Below are 23525 nucleotides of genomic sequence, written 5' to 3'. Positions count from 1 at the left end.
AACATCAAGAGCATTCTAAATTTTGAGAAAGAATATCACCTCAACAGTCACTTTCTCTGGGTGTTGCTATTAAAGGTGATTACCTGTTTGTTCATCTACACTTGTAGTTTTTTCAATAGGAATATTGAAATGGAATATTTGTGTCCTAAAAAAAAGATACAGTTTCTTGTATTATAAACCTCCAGGGTGGAGGCAGGGATAGATGGCTTCAAGAAGCTGAGCCCTGAAGAATGAACAGAGTTTCAGAAAACAGGGATGGAAGGGTCGATGAAGTGAGAAAGGTCACAGCACTGCCAGGGCCTGACCACCTGTGCTCGGCAGGCAACATGGAGGGAAGCAGACGGATGGAGGCTGGGAAGGAGAGAGAGGGAGGGGGCTGGTTCTGCGGTGAGAAGTCTGGCCTTCAACTGGGAGCAACGGACACGCCCCTTGGGTATCAGGCTGGGGGAGATGTGAGTAGGTATGTACTTCAGGGAGTTCACCCTGGTGCCAATGAGAGCATGGATTTGGGGAGTTGAGGTTTAGGCAGGCCACCAGCAGGTTGTACTAAAGAAGCCGAGTAAGGCAGGAACCAGGGTAGAGCAGTGGGAGCAGAGAGCAGGCAGCCCCCAGGAGACGCTGGGAAAAAGACCAGGTAAGACCTCTGCGTTTCCCGCAGCTGCATGGTGACCTAGCAGGGCGGTAAGGACCCCCGCCCCAGGCAGCTCCTCTCCTCTCCCTGCCAAGGGTCCGGAGGAAGACACTTCATCATGGCTCCCTGATGGTGCCAAGAAAGCTCATGTCTAGCCTGGAGCAAGGCTGCTGGTGGCTGGAAGCCCAGTTGCTTTAAAAGGGACTTGGGATTTGAGACAAGGCAGGTAGGGCAGGGTGGCTGAGCTCAGCAACTCAAGGTGGCAGAGGTAGAGAAATCACAGACTCCAGCCCGTCAGCTAAAAGCCTCTTTTAGCAAACTCTCAACAAGACAGCCATGAACCCTGGGTTCAAGGGCAGAGCCAGTGAGCTGACCCTCGGTGGTCAGAGTCAGGTGTCCTGACTCCAACAGGTGGCTGCTGGTTTTCAGGGATTAGTGTGGATGGAGAACCAGTGTGGCTGATCCCTGGGATGCAGAAATGAATGAATAAGAAAGGCATCTCTTCTCACGCTGTTGGACTGTCAGGGAGAAGACACAGACCCAGGCCGAGACACCACTACTGTGACTGAATGTGACTTGGGAGTGCAGAAGTGAGAGCCAAGCGTGAGGAGGGAAGCTTGACCATGGACTCCAATGAGGGGCTGTGGACGGGATCCTGAAGGACAAGTGGGTAATAGGCAAGCAGAGAAGGGGTGGGCAGGGGCCCTCCGGGCAAACAGACTTCAGGAGTCAAGGCATGGACGAGGGGTGAAGGGCTTGGTGTGCTAGGAAACTGAGAGCATTTGGGTGTAGCTGGAAGAGAGGTCCGCTGTGGATCAGAATCACCTACAGAGCTTCGTGTAAGAAGACTCTCAGACCTCACTCCAGACCAACTGAATCTGAATGTCCGGGTATGCAGCCCAGGCAAGAGGCTTTTTTAAAGACTCTCCCCTAGCACCTCCCTCTCTGCACATGCCCAGCCCCTCCCCAGCTCTGATGCACAGCCAGGGCTGAGAACCATAGGGTATTAATTCTAACTCAGCAAAGATAGAACTTTCCAGAAATGGAAAGGTGTGTCAGGAGATGCTGACTTAGCAGGGGGAAGAATGGGGGAACAGGGACTCCTACCCTAAATGGGGAAGGAGGCGAGGAGGGGCTGGCTTTTAAGTCCCTGACCGTGATTCAGTTTGCCAGTCATGGCTTGTGTCTTGGAGAGTGGCAGGTTGGAAAGGGTGAGGACAGGGAAGTGAGATTCATTCCAAGAGAGAAGCCAGACAGAGAGGGGAGGGGAACGTCTGAGCCAAAGAGGGAAATTCTCCGTCCCTGGAGGGGGTGGCCAGAGAGGGGAGCCACGGGCCCTTCCAGGAGCTGGTGAAAGGGGGAAGCCCCGCTGGCGGCGATGTGACTGACAGTGGCCTGGGCCCGGCTGCAGACCTAGCTCTGCAGCCTGCAGGCTGGGCAGCCTCGGGCAAATGTCTACACTCCCAGATGCCTCTGTGCCTCCCCTGGGGTTAAAACCTCATGGTCATCTCATGCTCTCAGACCCCACTACCCTTTCCTGTCCTTCCCTCAGGGCCACCTTGGGTTATTAGCATCTCTGCCTGAGTCAGCCTCACTCCTGGCTGTGACTGGTACACTGGGGGGCAGCACCAGGCTAGAAAGCCCAAGGGACCACTGCCCTGTGCCATCCTGCCCTGTGCCCTGGACACGCCAATGTGGTGGCCAAGGGCTGATGGGCACACAGGGCTGTAACATTGCCCAGAGCAGCCATGCCCCAGTCACCATCCAGGTGGGCACATTGGACCCTTGACATTCTCCATCCCAGCTGCCTCCAAATTGGCTGTGGCCCTGGGGGTGCACCTCTCCAACATTGCCCAGGCCAGCAGCACAAGTTCATGGCCTAAACCCTGGATGGGGCATGAAGGGAACAGCTCAGCTCTAGGGCCAGTCTCTTTCTCACTCTGGGCCTCAGTTTGCCCATCTGTACAAAGGGCGGTTTTCTGTACACCTCTGTATAGAAAGAGGTGACCTCTCAGTCCCTCCTATGCGAACAGACTCTGGTCCTATTCTGTCCTACCCACACCTCTGCTACTGGAGGTCTACAATTTATAGCCCCCGCCTTATTTCCAACTCTCTGCTTTCTTCTGTCAAAGATGAGTTTATGGACTGAGACAGGCCAATCAAGGAGATCGCTGGGGCTTCTGTGTTCAATGACTCAGACACCACTGGCTGTTTTCATTAAAACAGGCCCCTTAGTGTCTCCACAGTCTGATTCAGTGCTTTTAAAACCACTTCCTTGTCTCTGCCACAGGGCACATTCCCAGGAGGGAGGAGGCCCACACCACTGGGAGCATGGCTGCCTTTCCCATGGGGCCAGAACCGAGCTCCTAGGAGGACTATGCATCTCACAGGAGTGGGGTTCCTGACTTCCTTCTTACAGCTACAGCCCCAAGAAAATGTGACAACGGCCACCATTCAGGGCTGCTGCCCTTGTGCCAGGCACTGGGCTGAGACCTCCCCTGCACTGCCTCCTCTAACCTTACAACAACCCCATGAGATAGCACACTGTTTGCTGCATTATGGAAAAGGGGCTGAGGCTCAGAGGGGCTGAGTAAGCCACGCAAGTTCACACAGCTGGGAGGTGACAGAGCACAACGTTTGCCTTTGGACAGCCCTCTCATGGCCACAGCACAAAGTAGCACTCAGCCAACAGCATTCTTGTGTACTGGGGATTTTGCAAAACATCCATTGGCCAGTCTTCTCTTGACCTCCCCAGGTGAGCCATCCAATGAAGTCACAGATCTGAGAATGGAGACCAGCGCTCTGGGCTCTCCGATAACCCCCAGCCTCCTAAAAGCCGACCAAGATGACACAGCACAGCACCCAGTACTCACCGGGGCTTGAGTGAAGGTGACAGCTTCTAAGATCTCAGCCACTTCGTCTGTCTCCTGAAGCCCGCTGGTCTCTCCCGATGCCTGTATGAAGACAAATCATGCCAGGCAGAGCAGGTTACAACTAACTGGGCAAGTCACAGGAACCATTCCCATGGAGGAACAGCGAGTGTGGGAAAGGGAAGGAGGGAGAGATGGAGATGGACAGAGGCAGAGAGAGTGGGATGGAGGACAGAGCACGCATCTTGGCTATTCTTTTTGTTTCCTTCATCATTTTATTGCTCAAACAGACAGAAAACTATAATCAATGGACAGTCCAACATACCTACTTGCATTCTGTCCAGGTGCCCTGAATCTCTGTCAAAAGGGCCTCCCAATCTTTGCATGGCTGTCATTGGAATTTCCCGCTGGGAACCGTTACGTTTGAAGTGCGTCCTCCCTTTGCTAGCTCATCTGCACTGTTACCCCTCTAACGGCAGCCGGGACACCCGCATGCCATGGTTCTGCAGCTGACTCGTGGACCCTTGGGTCATTTCTATTTGTCCAATACTAACATGCAGAGAGGAAGGAATCCATGCACACAAGGCTCCCCTTCTCTCAGCGTCATATGAGTGAATGCCAGGCCAGGAGCATGGCCTCAAGGAGAGCAAATATTCTCACAGAGCCAAGGTCCACCTCTGAGGGCTCTCCAACTACACTGTTAGCATTTTTTTTTAATTGAAGTATAGTCCATTTACAACTTTGTGTTAATTTCTGGTGTACAGCATAGTGATTCATTTATGTATATATATAAATATATATATATATATATTCCTTTTCATATTCTTTATCATAATAGGCCATTACCAGCTATTGAATACAGTTCCCTGTGCTACACAGTAAGACCTTGTTTATCTCATCCCCGGTCCTAGGACCACAGGCAATCAGCATTTTTCACTAAATGAATGAAATCAGCTAATGTTTAGCTTTGGGGCTGACAGCACCCAAAGAGGTGCAGAAACTCTGGGAATCAGCCACATTCCGCCTTCCTCTGGCTTTTCTGTGCCATGCCATGGCTCCTGCCTGGACCACCTTTTCTTCTTCACCTGGCTGACACTGGCTTGTCACTCATCAGGCATCAACTCCTCTCCAACTGGGTCCCAGTTCCTCCTCCTCCACCTTCCTGCCCCCACCCAACCTGTAGAGTTTGGGTCTTAGGACCAGTTACCCTCAGCTCCGTCACTGCATTTGAGTGTGTAAGTTTGAGTCAGCATCTGGAGGATGAAGGCAGTTCCCAGTTTATCCCTTTATCGCCGGTATCTCCCCAGGTCTGTCACCTAGCAGATGCTCAGTAAATCCCGGAGGGAGGAAAGGAGGGAGGGACGGGGAAAGGACCCATCTTAACCACCCACCCCATCTACCACTCCCACAGTGGAGGAAATGATTCATTTGCCAAGCATAAAAGCTAAATTTAGATTTATTTTCATAAGGATTTACACCCAGAATGTCTTAAGAGTTTTAACTTTGATTTTAGAATCCTGACACCCTTTCTTGGCAGGAAGTCTGGAAACCAGGCCATTTCATTGACTGGTACAGCCACGGAAGAACCTAACACCTTAGAAGAAACACACCCTGCCTCCCCCCAACACACACCAAAGAGATGGCTGAAGCTCTTAAAAATAATAATAAAGCCAAAAAGCCCAAAATAGGACTTGAGGCAGCGCCTGCCAAGATGAGAGATTTCAGAGACTCCATGACGACGGGGGTGAAGAATTGCCTGGGGGCCTTGTCTGGCTGACTGGCTGCTGGGGCCGCAGGGCCCACTGTTGGGGGTGGGGTGTTGGGGGGTGAAGAATTGCCTGGGGGCCTTGTCTGGCTGACTGGCTGCTGGGGCCGCAGGGCCCACTGTTGGGGGTGGGGTGAGGGGCTCACCGAGGAGTCTTCAGCTTCACACAGCATCTCGGGAGTCCTGGGGTCGGGGTGGACGGTGAGCTGCTGTATGGCGCCCTGGGAAAAAGCAGAGGGGAGGGGTCAGAAGCCACGTCTGCAGCGTGAGCACCCATGGGAGACACGACTGTTTTTGTAAAGGAGAAGAGCCAGGTAAAAGGCAGGAGTGAGAAGAGCTGCCCGCAGCCGAGACTAGGAAACCAAGTCACCTACTACAGGCCCACTCTCCTTTAGGGGGACTCTCCTCAGGCCATTGTAACATGAGCGCTGCTAACTAGAGAGGTCCTTGGAGAGCACGGTGTTCAAGGCACAGGCTAACAGCAGCCTCCTAACTGGTCCCCAGGTCCCCAGCTTGTCAGCGGCAAGCCCTCAAATGCACACCTCCTCCACCAAAATGTGTCCTTCCTGTGGCTCAAAGCTTCCCAGCTGGAAGGACTTGTCCCCAGAGCAGCTCTCAACCAGCCTCCCTGCCTCCACTCCCGCCTCCCCTCCCCACACCTGACAGTCCGCTCTCCATGACCTGTCTTGAATCAGTTGGGCGGGTATCAGTAAGGATACGTGCTGACTACATGAGTAACTACAGTAACCTAGGGATTTGCTTTAGAATTCATAAAAGCCCATTGATAGTAAAATCAGTTTTCCAGTATTTTTTCAGGGCATACTGTCCAAAAGGAGAGAGAGAAAGCACCTCACACTCTGGCCTTCCTGCTAATGCACCTCTGCAGAAACTACTCACATGCAACCACCACCCCTTTCCAAAGATAAAAGTCACTAAAGGAGATAACAAGCCTTACCCTTTTTACAACGCCTTAAACATACAAAATGCTTTCACATAGGCTGGCTCACGTGATTCCACAACCCTATGGCCCAAGTTTTCTCATCCCCACTTATAGAAAAAAACAAAACAAAACACAGAGAGGATCAGAGAATCCAGATACTTTCTAAAATCCTCAGGCTAAACTGAAAACTCAGGGCTGGAATCCAGGTTTTTTTGGTCCAGGCCTAGCTTTCTTCCCACCATACATACATGCCTTTTTGACGACATAAGAATAAACTAACAACAAGAACTGCTGGTGGGGAGGGTATAGCTCAATGGTAGAGTACATGCTTAGCATGCATCAGGGCCTGGGTTCCATCCCCAGTACTTCCATTAAAAATTAGTTAATTAATAATTTAAAACATAAAATACAAAAAGAATGGCTGCTCGTGTTTGTTGTACAGAGTCCAGCAACCCCCTGATCCGCAGGATTCGGACTCACGGTGAATCTTTCCAGCCCCGTGGCTCCTGCATTGCCCACGAAGATTCCTGCACTGGGCTCGAAGGTCAAGGCCCGGGAGGACCTCGGGAAGGGGACGTGGCTGTGCTCCTCGCAGTCCACGAGGAGAGTTACTTCCTCGCCCTGGACAACCAGGGCAAAGCGGTTCCACCTGTGGGTCATCACAGGCACCGGGAAGGCGGCAGCCTCGTGGGACACCTGGGAGCCAGGCTCCGTGTAGTAGAGGATGACCCGCTGGTGGCCATCCTGCACGCCCGAGAGCCGCAGGCCCAGGTAGATGACCTTCTGGAAGGCATCTGTGATAGCAAAGAGCACCCCTCCTTGGGCGCTGCTGGGCTTCACCGTCACGCTGATGGCAAAGTCTCTGAAGAAGGTGGGCGGGATGAGGGTCCTGGCTGGGCGGCCAACGTTGGCGCCAGGCCCAAAGCTGTAGGCCGGGAAGCCACCATAGCCGGTGACAAAGGACACGGATGAGGGCAGCGGGACGCCGATGAGCTCCGTGAGGTCCAGGTGGCCCTGGGAAGCCAATTCTGCAGGGAGGGAGAGAGAGGAGACCACGCTTCACACATAGATTCTACTACGCTTGGAACTGAGGAAGAGATGTCACGAACGACATGGGATCCTTTGGGAACCCACTGGAGTTTCATAATTACTGTTTTTCAAACTGTTTTGACAACGACCCACAGTAAAAAATGTATCTAAATTGCAATCCAATGTGCATGTTTAGACAAATACACATCTGTAACACCGAAACAAATGTTTCATAAAATATTATTTACTTTTAATACTTACCAGGCATTCTGATATTTCCCCTTCTGTTTAATAATTCTTTTTCTCTTCTATTTCACTAAAAACATGCTGGAAACAACCTGCCAAATTGATTTCATTACCCGCTAACAAGTCATGATGTGCAGTTTTGAAAACATTTAAGAATATTCTGGAGGGAGGTTATAGCTCAGTGGTAGTGCATACTTGGCATTCACAAGGTCCTGAGTTCAATCCCCAGCACCGCCGTTAAACAAACAAACAAACAAGCAAACCTAATTACCTCCTCCCCCAAACAAAACAAAACAAAAAAACTCCAAAGAATATTCCTACAATGCTCCCTCGTCAATGTGGGGAGTTTTTCCCCATTTCTTTCTTTAAAAGTGGATAGGTTTATTTTGTTCTGGTTGCATGAGATCTACTGTTTAAGTGCCTCAGGGTGTGGGACAAAAGCAGGGACAAAGTAAAGAGTTCCCAGACGTCAGGACAACCGAAGTATGCGTCATCGTCATCACCCTTCGTCACTGTGGTTACCATCAGGACCGTCATCATCTGCGTTCCCTGGGCTCTCACTCCGCGTCAGGCTCTGCTCGCTCCCCTGCACATACATTAGCTCATTCACTCCTCACAGCAGCTCTGTGAGGGTAGGTCCTATTATCCCCATTCTGCTTCAAAGAAAACTTAGAGAAGTTAGGATTTGCCCAAAGGAAGTCCATTTGGAGTCCAAAGCCGGAGCATCTGGCTCCAGAGGCTGGGCTGCTAACCATCACCCTTTGGGGGAGAAATAATAGGGCACCATTAGGCTTCCCAGAAAGGACCCCAGGCTCATAAGCCCGAGTCCTCCCTTTCCCTGGGAGAAGGTGCCGGCTGGTTTGCAGGGACATGCACCCACGTGCAGCCGAGGTGATGAGACAGGACGGCAGGTCCCATAGAGAGGCAGACAGGAGCCCGGCAGGTGGGACAGTGGATACAAACTGGACTTTGAAAAAGGAATATTTGAAAACAGGAATGTAAAATATTCATTTTGTGTAATATATTTTATTGATTAATGTTGAAGTGATAATCTGGGGAAATACTGGGCTAAATAAAATACATGATTAACATTTTCTAAGAAAGAAAAACATGAGGAACAGGCATGTGCCTCCCACTACACTTAAGAAAGATAGTATCAATTCAGCTCAAGCCCTCACAATCTCCCTAATCCTATCCCCCTGCCCACACCCCAGAGGCAGCCACTCTGGGGGATCTGGTGTTTTTCAGCCCCATGCGTACCTTTGTGTGTTTACTACATGGGTTTCTAACAGAACACAGAACTGTGTGCCTGTCTTCTAACTTTATATAATTGTTGGCATGATGCAGGGATTCTGGTACTTTTTTTTTTTCCACTCAACATTGTATTTTTGAGATTCACCCCTGTTGAGACATGTGGTTCCCAGTCTCCCATTTTCATAGCAGTATTGTATGTATAAATAAGCCACTATGGATCAGTTCCCTTTTCTGCTGATGGTTCTGAAAGTGAGGTTTCCATCACTACTACAATCACTACTGCTATAAACTTTCTTATACACACCGCCTTGTGCTTAGCTGTGCAGGTAATTCCACCACCTAGGGGTAGAATTACTGGATGATACAGGCGCGTGCATCTGCACCTTCACTGAGCGTGGCTAAATTGTTCTCTTAAGCAACTGTGCCATTTTTTTAAAAAACTGAGATAGAATTGACATATAACACTGTGTAAGTTTAAGGTGTACAAAGTGTTGATTTGATACACTTATATAATTGCAATATGATTACCACCCTAGCATTAGCTAACACTTATATCACATAATTACCATTTCTTTTTTGATGCAATTATCATCTTAATTATGGTGAAGATGCAAACATGCCATTTTACATGCTCACCAGAAGCGTGTTCTTGTCAACATTTAGTGGAGGCAGAGAGATAGGATTTGGGGAATGGCCCACAGGGTCTGTCAACTATAGTGATAATGTTTATTTCTTAAACTAGGTGACATTCAAAAGAAGTGTTCATGGTAGCATTCTTTACAAAAAGCATCATAGAAAATATTTCACAATACTTTAGTGAAAATGATTATCCCAGCCTCAACAAAGGAACAAATCTGTTCATGTTGAGGTCCCGCTGAGAAGGCGTCGTGGCCATTCGTGGCCCTCAGGGTCACAGCAGCCCGAGAGGCCTCTGCGGTCTAGACTCAACCACACTCCCGACTCTCCAACGTGCCGGACACCGCCCCCCTCGTGCTCCTTGCTGTCACAGGTCCTCCTCCATCTACATCAGTTACTTTCCCCTTGGCCACCCCCCTCACCGCACCCCACCAATTATTTTGCCAGAATAACCCCTTCTTATCCTTCAAGACTCAGGCCAGCCTCGCCTCCCCTGAAGTCCCTTATTTCACCTCGTGAGCTACATCCTCCTCCCACGGCTGCATCAGACACCCCCTCAGTACACCCTGGGGTCCTCCATCTTCACCCTCGGCACACTGCAGGTCCCTGTTGGGTCACGTGTCTCTCTCCCCCTTGGACCATGAGAACATGGACCAGACCACTCATCTCTGTGTTTCCAATACCCAGCTCAGCGCTGAGGAACAAATGAAAGAAAAAGTGAACAAATAAATAAAAGAAGTCCAACCTCTTCAGTTTACAGAAGGCAAAACTGAGGTTAAAGAAGGGAAGGCATTTGCCAGATATAAACTGATCTGATTCCCAGTCCAAAGCTTTTCCTGTCCAGTTTGCAACTGGCATTAAAACAGAAATTAAAGTATGACAAACTCCAGAAGGCAAAAATAGAAAGATTGGAAATTTTGGTTAAATGTAACTACACTGAAATTTTTTTAAGTTCTGCACAGCAAAAATAAATCCCCACAGTGTCAAACAGAATCCCAAACTGGACAAAAATATTTGCTACATTTATCACAGACAACAAACGAGCTACCCTAATATATGAAGCAAACCAATAAGTAGTAGGACAACAACCCAACAGAAAAATGGGCAAAGAATACAAAATTCTTTCCACAGTAAAAGAAAAAAAAATGGCTCTTAAACATATGAAAAGATACTCGACCTCACTCATAACAAGAGAAATACCAGGTAAGACTACAAAGATACCATTTTCCCTCGCAGATTGGCAAAGATCAGAATGGTGGGTAACACCGTTTGATAAGAGCTTGAGGAAACAGGTCATCGCACGCCTTGCTGGTGGGACCGTAAGTTGGCATAACATCTATGCGAGGGGTCCTCTGACATTATTTATCAAAATTACAAGTGCACTTGTGCCCTTTGACCCAGCAGTTACACTTCTAGGAATTTTTAAAACAGATAAAGGTACATACGTGAAATATAAAGCACTCAAGAAGAATACCCATGGTAGCATTGTTTAAAATGTATCTAAATATATTTAAACCATTCCATCCTGGAAATCCTGGGGAACGGTTAAATAAATAATAATTCTTGCTATATCTGTACAATGAAATATAATGCAGCCTTTAGCAAGATATGATTCCTTAGACACTAATAGGACACAAATGTATTAATCGGAAAACAAACAGGAAAAACAAGGTGCAGAATAGAATTGCTATCAGCTGGAAAGACATATATTACATATATTACATAAATGTAAAAAATGTATTTTAATATATCTATTAGAGTATCTGTAGAAGGAGACAAGAAATTGGGACCAGAGACGGTCTCCAGGGAAGGGAGCTGGTGGCTGGGGGACAACAGGAGACTTTCTTTTCACTAGATACTCCTTTGTACTTTTTGAATTTTACCCCAAGAACATGGTGTGAAAAATAAAGACATTTACATATTTTTAAAGACATTAACTCCTTCCATCCCCTTTTAGAAAGTATAAAACCTTTCCTTCATTTTTCTCCTCACTCAAATATAGTCCATCTTTATATGAAAAGAAAGAAAAAAAGTGAAAAGAACAGAAATAGAAGTAAAAGGAACCACCCCACTGAGATTTCTTTTCTCCCTTCCAGAGTTTAAAGATAAAAACAAAACAAAACTGTGAGTACCCTGCTGATAGCTTTGCTTTCTTCTCCATCTCATCTAGTGAAAGCCTTTCCTCCAGCTCCCCCATCTCTCCTACTGAGATCAGGAGGAGAAGCCCCTTCCTGGTGGGATGCTCCAGGTTGGCAGAATGTGTGGTTCCACAGGGAGTAAATGGCCAGAGCCTCTCCTCCGGGGGCTTATTTCTAAGTGGTGTCAAGGGACAGGTAGGGGTTCAGGGAGAAATGGATGGTTAAGGAAAGAGTTCCATGACCAGGAGACCCAGCCAGGAAGCTGCAGATGGAGCAGTGCAGCAAGGCTGCATAGAGGGGAGGTGTGAATCTGCCTTGGGGTTGATTTGAAACAACATGTGACCCAGAGCTTGTGCCTCTCCCATGACCCCCGGGCTGCCCCAGCCCCGCCAGGCACAGGTGGTTGGCAGGCAAGCTGGAGAGTAGGCAAAAGAGTTAGCCTGTGGAGGAGAACTGCCTTGGCGTTGAACAAAGCTGGGTTCAGATCCAGCCTTTGCCATTTACCAAGCAAGCAGCTTGTGGGTGGATAATTTACTGGTGATGTGGGAACATCCCACCCATCTCACAGGTGGGGACCAAATGACATGATGGGTAGAAAATACAAGTGCTTGACAAATGGTAGCAATTCGTCTTTCATTCGATTCAAAGGCACAAGCTTAGCCAAAACCAAAGTCTGTCAAAAGATCCCTTCCTAATCCTTCCTGCCCGCTGCTGCCTGGGCCTCAGCTGCAAGGGAGGACCAGTGTGTAGCCACCAGGCCTTGCTTCCCCTGGGTCAACCATAGGAGGGAGCCAAGCCACAATCTAGGAGAAGCCCAATCAGCCCAGCAGTGCTCTCAGCTCCCTCCGTGCCTCCACCGCCACCCTCACTGTCCACGGCGTGGCGTGGCGTGGCAGGGAGCAACCCCTGGCCTGGAGTGACCCATGCTCAGGGCTGCGCCTGGGCCCGCTGGCTCATTTCCCCTTGGCCTCAAGCAGGAGGGCCACCTGCTCAGGCGGCCACCAGGGAGAGAAGAGAAGCCATGGAGCCAAGACAAACAGGCTCAGCAACTTGGTCCATAGGCTTGTCCTGGGACGGCTCTGTGCTGGGTGGGAAAGGGGGGTGGAGATCACAGCTGGTGGGAAGACATCCCACCATCCTGGAGGGGCAAAACTGGATGGGGCAGTGCTAGTGGGGGTCCAATCACTGAATTCTCTGGCCTCAGGAACCTCGGGACCCTTTGAGGGAGAGGGCTACACTTCTCCAAAGATAATTCTTTTAGGTTCTTTTAGGACAGTTGACCTCAGTCTTAATCTCTCCCTTCATTAATGCATAGGCATAGCTTCATTTCCAATGGGCGTTCTTCAACCTACTTTTCCAATTCATGAATTTGATAACACTTATGAAGCCCTCACATCATGCCTTGTGTGCCCCTGGGGGTATAAAGCTGAACCCAGAATGCAGGCTCTCAAGAAGCTCATGATCGAGGTGTCTCAGTTGGTAGTCATCCATTCATGCTACCCACAAGCTCCAAAGCCTTCAATGACTCCCCAGTGCCCTCAGGATCAAGTCTCCACCCTATACACAGAGCTGCGGCACCACCCCCTCCTTTAAATACCCACATCAAGGCTTGGCATGGAACAGGCACTTGCCACTGTGGCCTGAGGAAAGGGGACAGACATATGCAACTGGGGTTCACGCTCCTCAAGTCTTTGGTTCAGGCTCCTGAGCACAACTTTGGGGCAGCTCCTCCCGAGAACACAGGAAGGAGGACTCAGACGGCTTTAGAGATGGACTGGGCAGAGGAAAATCTGAACAGTTACCATGTGGTGTGACTTTCCTCCCAGGGGTCCAAAGCCAGTTTCCATGGAAACCAAGGCAGAATCCTAGCAATGAAGAAACAAACAGGGCAGGGTCCAGGCTTTCCTTCCACAGAGATGACAGCCACCTGGCCAAAAGAGGTGAAAACTCAGAATTCTTCCTTCTCCTCCTCTCAGCCAGACTCCAGCATAGCTGGCCTTTCTCCTCTTCAGCCAGGTCTCAGTTTCTCCTTCTGTGTAATGGGCTAGTTCAGCCCTTCCATCTGTGGGGTCTTGAGGCAGTGCCTGGGGCTACCTTGGGCTATGGAGGCTTGCCTCCTTTGGGAACTGTATCTGGCTTTGCAAAGCTCCATCTCACAGATGAATATCTGGGACCTGGGCCCAGTGCTCGTGCTTGTTAGCATTTAAAGCCCAAAGAGGCTAAGGAGCATTCCTCTGGCTCTAGGTCAAAGAGGGCTGCAGAGAAGCCAGACAGGGAGGCTGAGGACATCCCCGAACATGTGCAGCGGCGGCCCCTGGTGGCGACATGGAGAACTGCACCTCCATGAAACCCAAGGAAGACTTCCGGGGCGGCAGCTGTGAGGGACACCGCCTGTGCCTGGGGAAACTGGCAGAACTGGGATCCCACCAACAGACTCAGAGTCAGGTCTGGCAGGGACCCAAGGGAGCAGGTCTGAGGTCACGTGGGGAGCTGTGGACAAGCCAGGAGGAGAACCCAAGTGCCTCCCTCCCATCTTCTGCCCCTTTCCTACAACCGGCTGCCTGGGAAAGCAAAAGGGGTCCCCTCCCCCTCCCATTTCCACCGGCAGCTGTGAAGACTAAAGAACACTTCAGTCAGCTTAAACGGGGACTCACTGACTCCTTAAAGTTGGTTCACGTTCTCCCACTGGGGGCAGGGCTCAGGGCTCCAGATGATTCCCTGTCGCCATGGCCTGGGGCTGGAGCGGAGCCAGCAGGCTGAGGGTGTATAGGTGAAGTGGGGGTAACTGCCCTGGGGTCCCCAGCAGGGCCGCTCTGTCCTGGGTTTCCCTGCACTCACCCCCTAGGGAGAGAGGAGGTCCCCAATACCTGACTCCTTCTCAGGCCATCTTGCCTGGGAGAGGGACATTCCTGTATCTTCCGAGGACTGTTCTTTCGCTTCCCTGTGGACACCCTACAGGGAGATGGCCCTGAGGACTCCGGGTGTATTGAAATCAGACTTCCCAGCCCGTGGCCTCCCTTCCTCACGCTTCCCCAGACAGGAAGCTGGGAGTTCACCAAGCCACAGACTATGCAGAATGAGTGCAGCTCACCATCTGGAGGAGTTTCCTCCATCGCACCCCCTCCTGAAAGCCCATCTGCTGTGCACCTCCCCTGTCCAGGAGCTCTTTCCTCCGGGCTACCGTGACCTCTGTGGGGCAACTCTCAAGTCTTCTTCCTCCTGGTGAGCTGAGGCGTGTCTCCCTGTAGCTCCCACCCACCTGGCCGGGCCTAACTCTGCCCTCTGGGACCACACATGAGTCGGCCTGGACTTCCACACCATGGCCTCTCAGATGCTGCATGAGATAGTAGACGGGACCTGGCCCAGGAAAGCAGACTCTGCCACCAGTGCAGCCTGTGACCTCGGGCAGTCCCCTCTCTGTGAGCCTCAGTTTCCTCGTCCGTGAAACGAGAGGTTTACATTAGATAGTTTCCAACAGTCCTTGCCAGGTCTGAATGTCTTCAGTTCTGAAGCCTCCTTGTCTCCCATCTGTTTTCCAGTTTCTCTAAACACCCTTAGCTGCCGGTTCCTCCAGCCCACAGCCTTCAGGCCTGGAAGAAATGACTCCAGCAGGGACCAGGACAAATCCAGCCTCCCCCCCCCCCCACAACAGACATCCTCATCTTTGGACAGCACAGACTGGCCAGAGGCATGGAGCACTGTGCCCAGGAAAATGTCACAGCTCTGCCTGTGAGGAAACATTGCCCCACCCAGGCTGGAGTCCCCAGAGGTGCCCGGCTCTACCTGACTCCCTTCCCGAGGAAAACGAACGCAACAGAACTCCCACTGCAGGGGCTCCGTCCGCACCCAGCAAAGATGAAAGAGGTTCTTAGAAAAACCTACCACCCATTGCATTTCTTAGAAAAAGAACTGTTTCCCTGCCAGCGAAAAAAATCCTGGATCAACTTAGAAGGGAGACCTGGGCTTGCCAACAATCAAAGACCTCATTTTTCTGAATTACAGAAGAGCATTTTTCTACATGTAAACTTAGAACGCCTCCTTCCCTTTTCCGGTTTTCATATATAGCATAGGAATTTTCCTGCTCAATGAAGTTACTGTGTGAGCTCTCCTCTCTCTCTCTCTCTCTCTCTCTCTCTCTCTCTCTCTCTCTGTCTCTCTCACTCACTCTTTTGCTCTCTCAGGCCTCTGGCCTCAGCTGAGAAAAGGATGGTTTTGAAGGGGCCTGGAGGTGGTCAAAATCCTAGCAAGGAGTGGGCACTGCAGCCTGGCCGCCCTGCCCAGCAGCTGACAGGAGCTGGACCCAGCCGGGAGCTCAGCAGGGAAGTCTGTGCCCACCCAGCACCCTCTCCAGTTTCCGAAGCATCCTCTCACCTGTTCCCTCCATCAGGGGGAAGGGAGGCAGGGATCATGCTCTCATTTTGCAGAGGAGGGACTCAAACCCCAGAGAGGGGAAGTAACTAACCTGAAACCACAGTGCAAGAGCCAGCCTATTACAGCCCACTGCCTCCCGGGCTTCCTCTGACTCTCCCAGGTGCAGATACTCACCTCTGTGTCCCCGCAGTCCCCGCCCTTCCCTCCACTCCTACACCTTCATCTCTGTCTTCTGGTGGCTAGCTCCCATCCCTCCCGGAGATGACTAGACCTGGGCTCCTGGGCATGGACCATGCAGACCCGTCTCTCAGTCCCCGCTACCAGCACAGAGCCTGGTGAGGGTGAATGGATGACATCCTGTGAATGGATGCCAAGAAACAGTACTGTCTGCGGCTAAGATCTTCTGTGGGCTTGCTGCGTGACCAGCACTACTCAAAGAGCTTTCATTTCATCTTCGCCCTTGATTCTCCGAGTTAGATTATATTATCTCCATTTTCCAGGTTAGAAACCTGAAGCTTGGAAAAGTTAATTAATGCTCCAAGGCCATGAAGATAAGAAGCAACTGGAGTCAGGATTCAAATCTGACGAGGTAGAAGAGCATGGTTTGAAGGTTCCAGCCCCAGCCACACTTCAGTCACCCGAGGAGCTTCTAAAAAGACACAGGTCCAGCCCTCCTGCCGGGCCCTATGGAATCAGAATCCTCCAGAGCCTGGCCTGGGTGAGTATGATGCCCTCTCCTGGGTTAACCTCCTGGGCTTTGGTATCAGACAGACCTGGGCTTGAGTCCTGCATCTGCCACTACCTGGGGTGTGATCCTGGACAAGCCGATTCACTTCTCTGAACTGTAGACAAATCTGTCCAGTGGGACAGCATAGAAGCTGGCTCACAGGGTCACCAAGAGCCTGGATGACACAATCAGGGCCATGTCAGCACAGGGCCCAGCACGTCGGGAGAACTTGGGACCCAGCATGATTTCTGGCTAACAAGACTGGGGCCAACCTGCGCTGGATACCCTCATAGTCTCTGCTGTTCCCCTCATAGCCACTCTCCAACCATTAGCCATTTCAGAACCAATAACAGAGTTGGTTAAGAAGGCCCAGAGCCCAGGAACTGAGGAGCTGAGCCTGGAGAGTGGTGTGACTCCCTCATTCTGTGACTGGGGTCTGCGCCACCCTCTGTGCATGTGCACGTGCGCGCACACACACACACACACACACACAACTAACCCCTTGGGCTCGGCAGAATCGGCTTCAGGGCAAGAACCACATGTAACCTCAGGTCCTGCTGCTGGGAAGGCCTTCAGACCCCTTCATTCACCCGCTCCCCCAAACCCCTGTTCCAGGAACCAACACAGGGACCACAGAGCCAACACAGGGACCACAGGCACCAGGTGGCCCAGTAAAGGCTGGCAGGTGTAGGCAGGTGTGTGAGCCGTGGGCATCTGGGAAGAGTCCTGCAGTAACTCCTCTCGGGCTATGGCCCTTCCTTTTCCATCTGGGGAACAAAGGCTCTTTGAATGCGATGGAGGCCTGGACTCCCGAGGATGATATCAACCGTGGTGAGTCATCCCCGTGGCAGCAGCTCTGGAGGACTCGGCCTGGGGCTGTGCGGGAAAACTCCTGGAAAACAGGCCTGGAGGAGAAGGGGCCTGGCCTACCTGGGGCATGTGAGGGGCCTGGGGAGGAGTAGACGGTCACCTGCTGGAAGTGGGCACCCTGCAGACGCGGCTCCTGAAAACTGCCAGGCTCGGCACAGGAGCAGGGAGGCAGGCTCAGGGTAGATGTCTGGACCAGCCAGTTCCTAACTGTTCCCCGGGGCCAGGGATGGAAGGAGGGCAGAGAGTGGGTGGAGGAGGCCACGGGGAAACGCTAAGGAGGAGGCCTGCCCCTCGGACCCCTAATACACACATGGATACAATCACACACACACACACACACACACACACACACACACACACTCATCCACAGATTCACACTTGTAAAAGCATACTCATACACTCTCACCAATTCACAACACATCCCCACACACCCAGATACATATATCCAAACACACATTCACACACACGCTCGTATACACACACATTCACCCACACTCATGCAACCTGACACTTTCACATACTCACTCACACACACATCCACCCACAATTCATTCATGGACACTCACACACTCACACACACTCACCTGCCCTGATCCATGTACTCACACCAAAGCAACTCAGACTTAATTTGTTTAATATACTGGTTCCAATTATAGCCTCATTTGAAAAGGATTCTGCATCTAAAAACCAACCCACCAACATTAAGCCATCCATTAGAAAGCTTTCCAGGTCACAGACGTTGACGTGGGAGCGCTGCCGGGCAGATATTTGCCAGGGACCAACAGACAGTCTGCAGCCCACACTTCCTCTCCAGCTACCGCTCTACCTCTCTAAGGGCCTGGAGACCTCTGACTGCACTTCCTACACACAGGCTTTCCGTTTCTCTGATGTGGGCATCTTTTCTGTATTTTCTGCCTTGGCAGTAAAACCCTCCTCTCAGAATATCAGACTAGGGTCATGTCTTCACACAGCATCTAACCCCATTAACTCATTCTCTTGGAAGCAATGCTAGAAATGGCTGAGCAATAAATGTGAACTGCCGACCACACAGGTGAGACGGGCGCTTGGCACAGAGTCTGGCGCTGGTAGGTGCTCGATAAACGTTAGTTTCACGAACGTACGAGGAATGTGGAATGATAGCTCGTGTGTGTTGAGCCCTCGCTGTGTCCTGGGCACCAAGTACTTTGCCTGCAGAGCAATGGTTTTTACCCTGGCTGCACAGAATCACCGGGGAGATTTTTTAAAAATACTAATGTCCTAGGCCCACCCCCAGAGATGCTGATTCACTTAGTCCAGGAGTGGCCTGGGCACCAGGTCCCCGAAGGATGCTGACTCACAGCCCCCAAGTTCTTCACGACAACTCCACTCTTACTGTTCCCAGTCTACAGATGAGGGAACAGAGGCACAGAGAAGTTAAATAACTTGCCCAAGGGCACACAGCTATCAGGTCACAGAAGTGGCAATTTTAGACCGTTCTCTGTCTGATGTGAGGAGCTGAGTGTCCCTCTGCTCCCCTCTTCTCCAGGAATGTCCCCTCAACCCAAGGCTGATCCACTCTGGGGAGCACACCGTGACTGGCCCAGCCCTCAGTGACCTGGGGCCCGTCTGCCCCTCTACTCCTATCGCCGTGCTGCTCCTCCCTGCCGCTCTTAGCATCAACACTCAGCACCTCCCTATCAGAAATGGGGCTCTGCCACCAGCGAAGGACAGTCTCTCATGGGCTTTATCTTCCAAGCAGATCTGGGAGGGAACTGGGCAGCCACTGCTCTCATCTTGGCTGACCTGACCTACTTTCCAAACTGGGAGAAGGGTCTCCAAGCAGCACAGTGTGGAAGAGAAAGACTCTGCCAGCTCAGGCTTCAGACCCTAGCTCGGCACTTAAAAGCTGTGCAACTTTGGACAACACACTTCACCTCTCTGAGCCTCAGTTTCTACATATGTGACATAGGAACAATGCCACTTGCTTCAGGGGAGAGTTTTGAGAATAACCTCATATAATGGACGTAAAATACTAAGCAGAGAGCCTAGCCAAGCAAACATCAATAAAGCACAATGGTGGTTGATATTGTGACTATTGTCAATGATATTAGCCTTTTCTGTCTCCCGTGAACAATTGTCTATAATTGCCGAGAAAGGCAGGTGTGGGCAGTTTTCCCGCTGGGTCTCAGTGTTCTCGCCTGCAAAATGGGGTGATACGATGGCCTCCTTCAACTAAGTTGCAGTGAGGGTCAAATGCAGGTCTGAATGTAGGAATGCTTTGCCAAGTGTAGCCTGCTCAGGTATAAGGAACAACTGACGTGGACAGAGGGGTCCAAACAGGCGTCTGGGGGCTGAGAGTGCTGTTTTCCCCAGATGAGTGAAACTTCAACTTGCTGAGCTGCTATACGGCCAACGTTAACTTCTTAAGCAGAATTTCCTGCCCCAGCCCGGGAATGGCTTGAAAACGGCGCTGACAAAGAGAAGGTGGAATCTGGAAACGAGTTTGGCACCCCTACTCCATCCCCTCCTAGCCCCAGGGCGAGAAGCTACGGTCAGGCTAACCACAGCTGCAGGAAGAAACATCAACTAAACAACGATAACAGTGGTCGATGCTCACTGTAGTGGGTTGAATGATCACCTCTGAAACGACAGGTCGACGTTCTAAACCCTGGAACCTGTGAGTGTGACCGTATTTGAAAGAAGGGTCTTTTGCAGATGTAATTAAGGATCTTGAGAGGAAGAGATCATCCTGGACGATTCAAGGGGGCCTTAAATCCAATGACAAGTGTCCATATAAGACACAGGGAAGACCTGACAGGCAGAAGGGGAGACGACGTGATGGTGGAGGCAGAGACTGGAGTGATGCAGCCATGAGTCAAGGAACGCTGACAGCTCCCAGGAGCTGGAAGAGGCAAAGAAGGATTCTCCCTTAGAGCCTCCCCAGGGAGGGCAGCCCTGTCGACACCCTGATTTTGGACTTCTGACCTCCACAAGTTTACCAGTTTGTGGTCACTCATAACAGCAGGCAAGGAACCTAAAACATTCATTGCTTCCTGCACGTCAAGTCCTATTCTATGTGCAGTACTCAGACTGTGTCATTTAATACTCAATAATCCAGCGAGAAAGGTGTTCTTATTACCTCTATTTTATACATGAAGAGACAGAGGAGCAGACGGATGACGTCACATACCCAGTAAGTGGCAGGGACCAGATGTAGACACAGACAGCTGGGGTTCATGCTCCATAGCCCATCTACTTAAACATGACACCAAGATTCTCAAAGTATGGTTCCTGGACCAGAAGTAGCAGCAGCCCTACTACACATACAGCCTACTACACATACAAATTCTGCATCAGAAACCATGCAATGGGATTCAGTACCCTGGGCTTTACTGAGCCCTCCAGGTGACGATGCGCTCTTGAGTCTGAGACCTACTGGCCTATGATGTGCTGCTGAGGTGAGGGTGGCAGCCTAAGACCTGAGCAGAGGACAGCAGTGGGGGATCACGGAGTAGGAGACGGAGCAGGCAGTGAGCAGCAGAGAAGTCTGCTGCAGGGATGGAGGCCCGGGCACAGACCCCAGCAGGACCCCAGCTGAGATGGAGCTTCCCTCTGATCACAGCACAGTCAGGGCAAACGAGCTAATTCCCAGACAGGCCGATGGGAGGCTGAGTCCCCTTAGTGACTAGATCCCCCTGACTGACAACAGGAGGGCCCTAGAGCTTGGGGTAGGGGGCAGCCAAGTGGCCCCAGCTGGGGGACGGAGGCCGGCAGTCTGTGGGATGCAGAGAGGCTTGGGAGGTCCAGCCCAGGGTACCTGGGCATGTCGGTGAGGGACCTGCAGCCACGAGGAAGCTTGTGGCCTCCAAGGGAGCTGCTCCCAGAGAAAGTCTGTCCCAAGCAGGAGGAACACACACCCAGAGGGGTGGTGACAGCTACTTTCCTTGCCTCCCCGGCTCCCCCTTGCCCTGCCCTGTGCTCAAGGGGCCTGAAGGCTCCAGAGGAGTCCACTCCAGCCACACTGGAAAGCTGGGCCTCAGGACTGACTTCTAAATGCCTCCCAATGAGTCACCCCATCCTGCCAAGAAACCCCTCCAGGGTAAGTTTCCCAGGAAGCTCCAATTCCTCACTACTCTGTTATTATCTGTTTATTTGCCAGTGTCTCCCCCAGGCCTGTGAGCCCTTTGCGGGGCAGGCATCATCTGTTTCTTGTTTATATCTCCCAACTTCATCCCCACCCCTCTAGTACAGGGCTTGCCTGGGTTAGGCAAAAATTGAGCATTGAAGGAGGAATGAACAAATAATACACATAGGAGTGAATGAATGAGCTTAATGGATCCTGGAGAACGTGACTGTATGCCTGTCTGGCCCATCATCTTTACTGTCATCAGTACATACAGTCAGTACAGTCTCTGTCATCAATCACAAAGAACGCCAATGAATGCCAGCTGTTGTCACGGCCATCCCACCAGCACCACTGAGCTCAGTGCTCGCTCAGTAGCCTCGCTCGCATCTGATCCCACTGTTGAAGTATAATATAGTATTAATAGCCACAGAGAGGCCTGATGGTAAGTTCTCTGAGGGCTGCCATGTTCCATCCTTTTGGCTGACCCTTAAGCAGGAGGACTCTGAATGACCAGCCTTCTGAGAAGTGCCTGCCCTTGGCTCTCACCCACCGAGATGAGAGTCCGGCTCTAAGACACACTGGCCTCTTAGACTTCAGACTGGATTCCAGCTGCTCCACCCACCCCCTCCCCAAAAGAAGGGTCTGGGAGGGGACTGTGAACAATGGATGCTTCTTACACTCTGTTAGGTTCTTGAGGTTTGGCCTTGGGGAGGATGCTCAGTCTATCTGGGAATTAGGGCACGAGCTGGGGCCACTGGGCAAGATGGGATGGGACAGGCCAGCCCTGGAGATCCTTGGAACAGAAGGGTAAGATTCCTGCTCCTCACTGCATCCCCCACCCCTACCTCCAGCCCCACGAAGTAAAGCATTGTGGTGGGAGGGGCATCAATGGTGGGAGAAGCTTGGAAGTAATCCTGGAGCTTTCTAAGTCTCTAAATGAGGTATGTCCTTGGGTATTTTTTGAATTCTTTGTCATAGTTGACACCACATGAGCCATTAAGTGTCTTAAAGAATTGCTAACCACATGCATTGATTCAGTCATAATTTACATTGTGCCAGCACCAAGAGAATGAGGCCACAGGGGAAGATGGGTCCCGGAAGAGGAGGCAGGAGTGGACCTCCCTGTCTTTCACTCTATCCTGGTCCCAGTCGAGGGTTCTGGCATTGTCCACGACCAGCATTGGGCCTGGGCTAGACTCTGGGAGATCAAGAGGACTCAGATTCTGGTCCCTGAGTAGCTCTCAGCCTAGTAGAGGGGGCAAGACACCAATACAAAGAGCCCTGGTACAGATGCCTGGACTGAAGAATGGGGCAATAGAGGTGGGCCTGGAAGGCTTCTTTGCATAGGTGAACGTGGTGGAATGAGCCCAGCATAAGCAAACCCATGGAGTTAGGAAAATGAGGGGTATGTGAGTGGTCCTGGGGGATGGGAGCAATGAGACTCTTAGGTAACCCCTAATATTAGAGCAGAAAGGAGAAATTATGAATCCAGATAAATACAGATGTAGACGGGTGAAGCCAGCATCAGCTCATGTAATCTCAGGAAAATTTGATAAGGTGGGGACTATTGCCCTCCCATCTTGCAGATGAAAAGACTGAGGTGGAATGCAATCAAGGCCACAGAGCTGGTAACTGGGGTCATTGAGACTCACACATGAGTCATCTGAGGTCCTTTCCAGCTCTTTCCACTCTTAGTCACTTTTTCATTTGGGAGACGGGAGCCAGATTAGGGAGGGCCTTGAATGTCAAGCCAAGGAGACTAAAATTTATGCAACAGGCAATGGGTGCCTTGAAAGGTTTCTGAGGAAGTCTGCCACTGACCATTTTAGGAGGCATCACTGCTTCACCTCGAGCTACTGCCCCGGCAGTCAGGCCCCTTCCTTTCTCTTGCCAAGGAGAGGGTGGAATTGGGCGATTTGGAATGTGGAGCGAAGGCGGGAGTT

General features: G+C 51.1%; 1 protein-coding gene and 1 long non-coding RNA gene across 2 annotated transcripts in view; one reads left to right on the top strand and one right to left on the bottom strand.

Annotated features, from left to right (window-relative positions):
* COL15A1 (collagen type XV alpha 1 chain) overlaps nt 1-23525 on the bottom strand; it is a 97609-nt gene that overhangs the window by 57521 nt on the left and 16563 nt on the right. Inside the window, exons 3-5 of the mRNA XM_072959808.1 lie at nt 6687-7234; nt 5413-5487; nt 3505-3585 (exon numbers count right to left, since the gene is read on the bottom strand). Of these exons, the coding sequence (XP_072815909.1) occupies nt 3505-3585; nt 5413-5487; nt 6687-7234 (704 nt within the window). The remainder of the gene's footprint in view (nt 1-3504; nt 3586-5412; nt 5488-6686; nt 7235-23525) is intronic.
* LOC140695872 (uncharacterized) lies at nt 13396-19187 on the top strand. The gene is made up of 3 exons (XR_012071705.1): nt 13396-13449; nt 16381-16598; nt 19003-19187. It is a non-coding gene; the product is annotated as an uncharacterized lncRNA (long non-coding RNA).

This window comes from Vicugna pacos, chromosome 4, assembly GCF_048564905.1.
Source record: "Vicugna pacos chromosome 4, VicPac4, whole genome shotgun sequence".
In the NCBI taxonomy this organism is placed as follows: domain Eukaryota; kingdom Metazoa; phylum Chordata; class Mammalia; order Artiodactyla; family Camelidae; genus Vicugna; species Vicugna pacos.
Note: the sequence above shows the minus strand (reverse complement) of the source record. Positions and strands in the feature narration are given on the sequence as shown.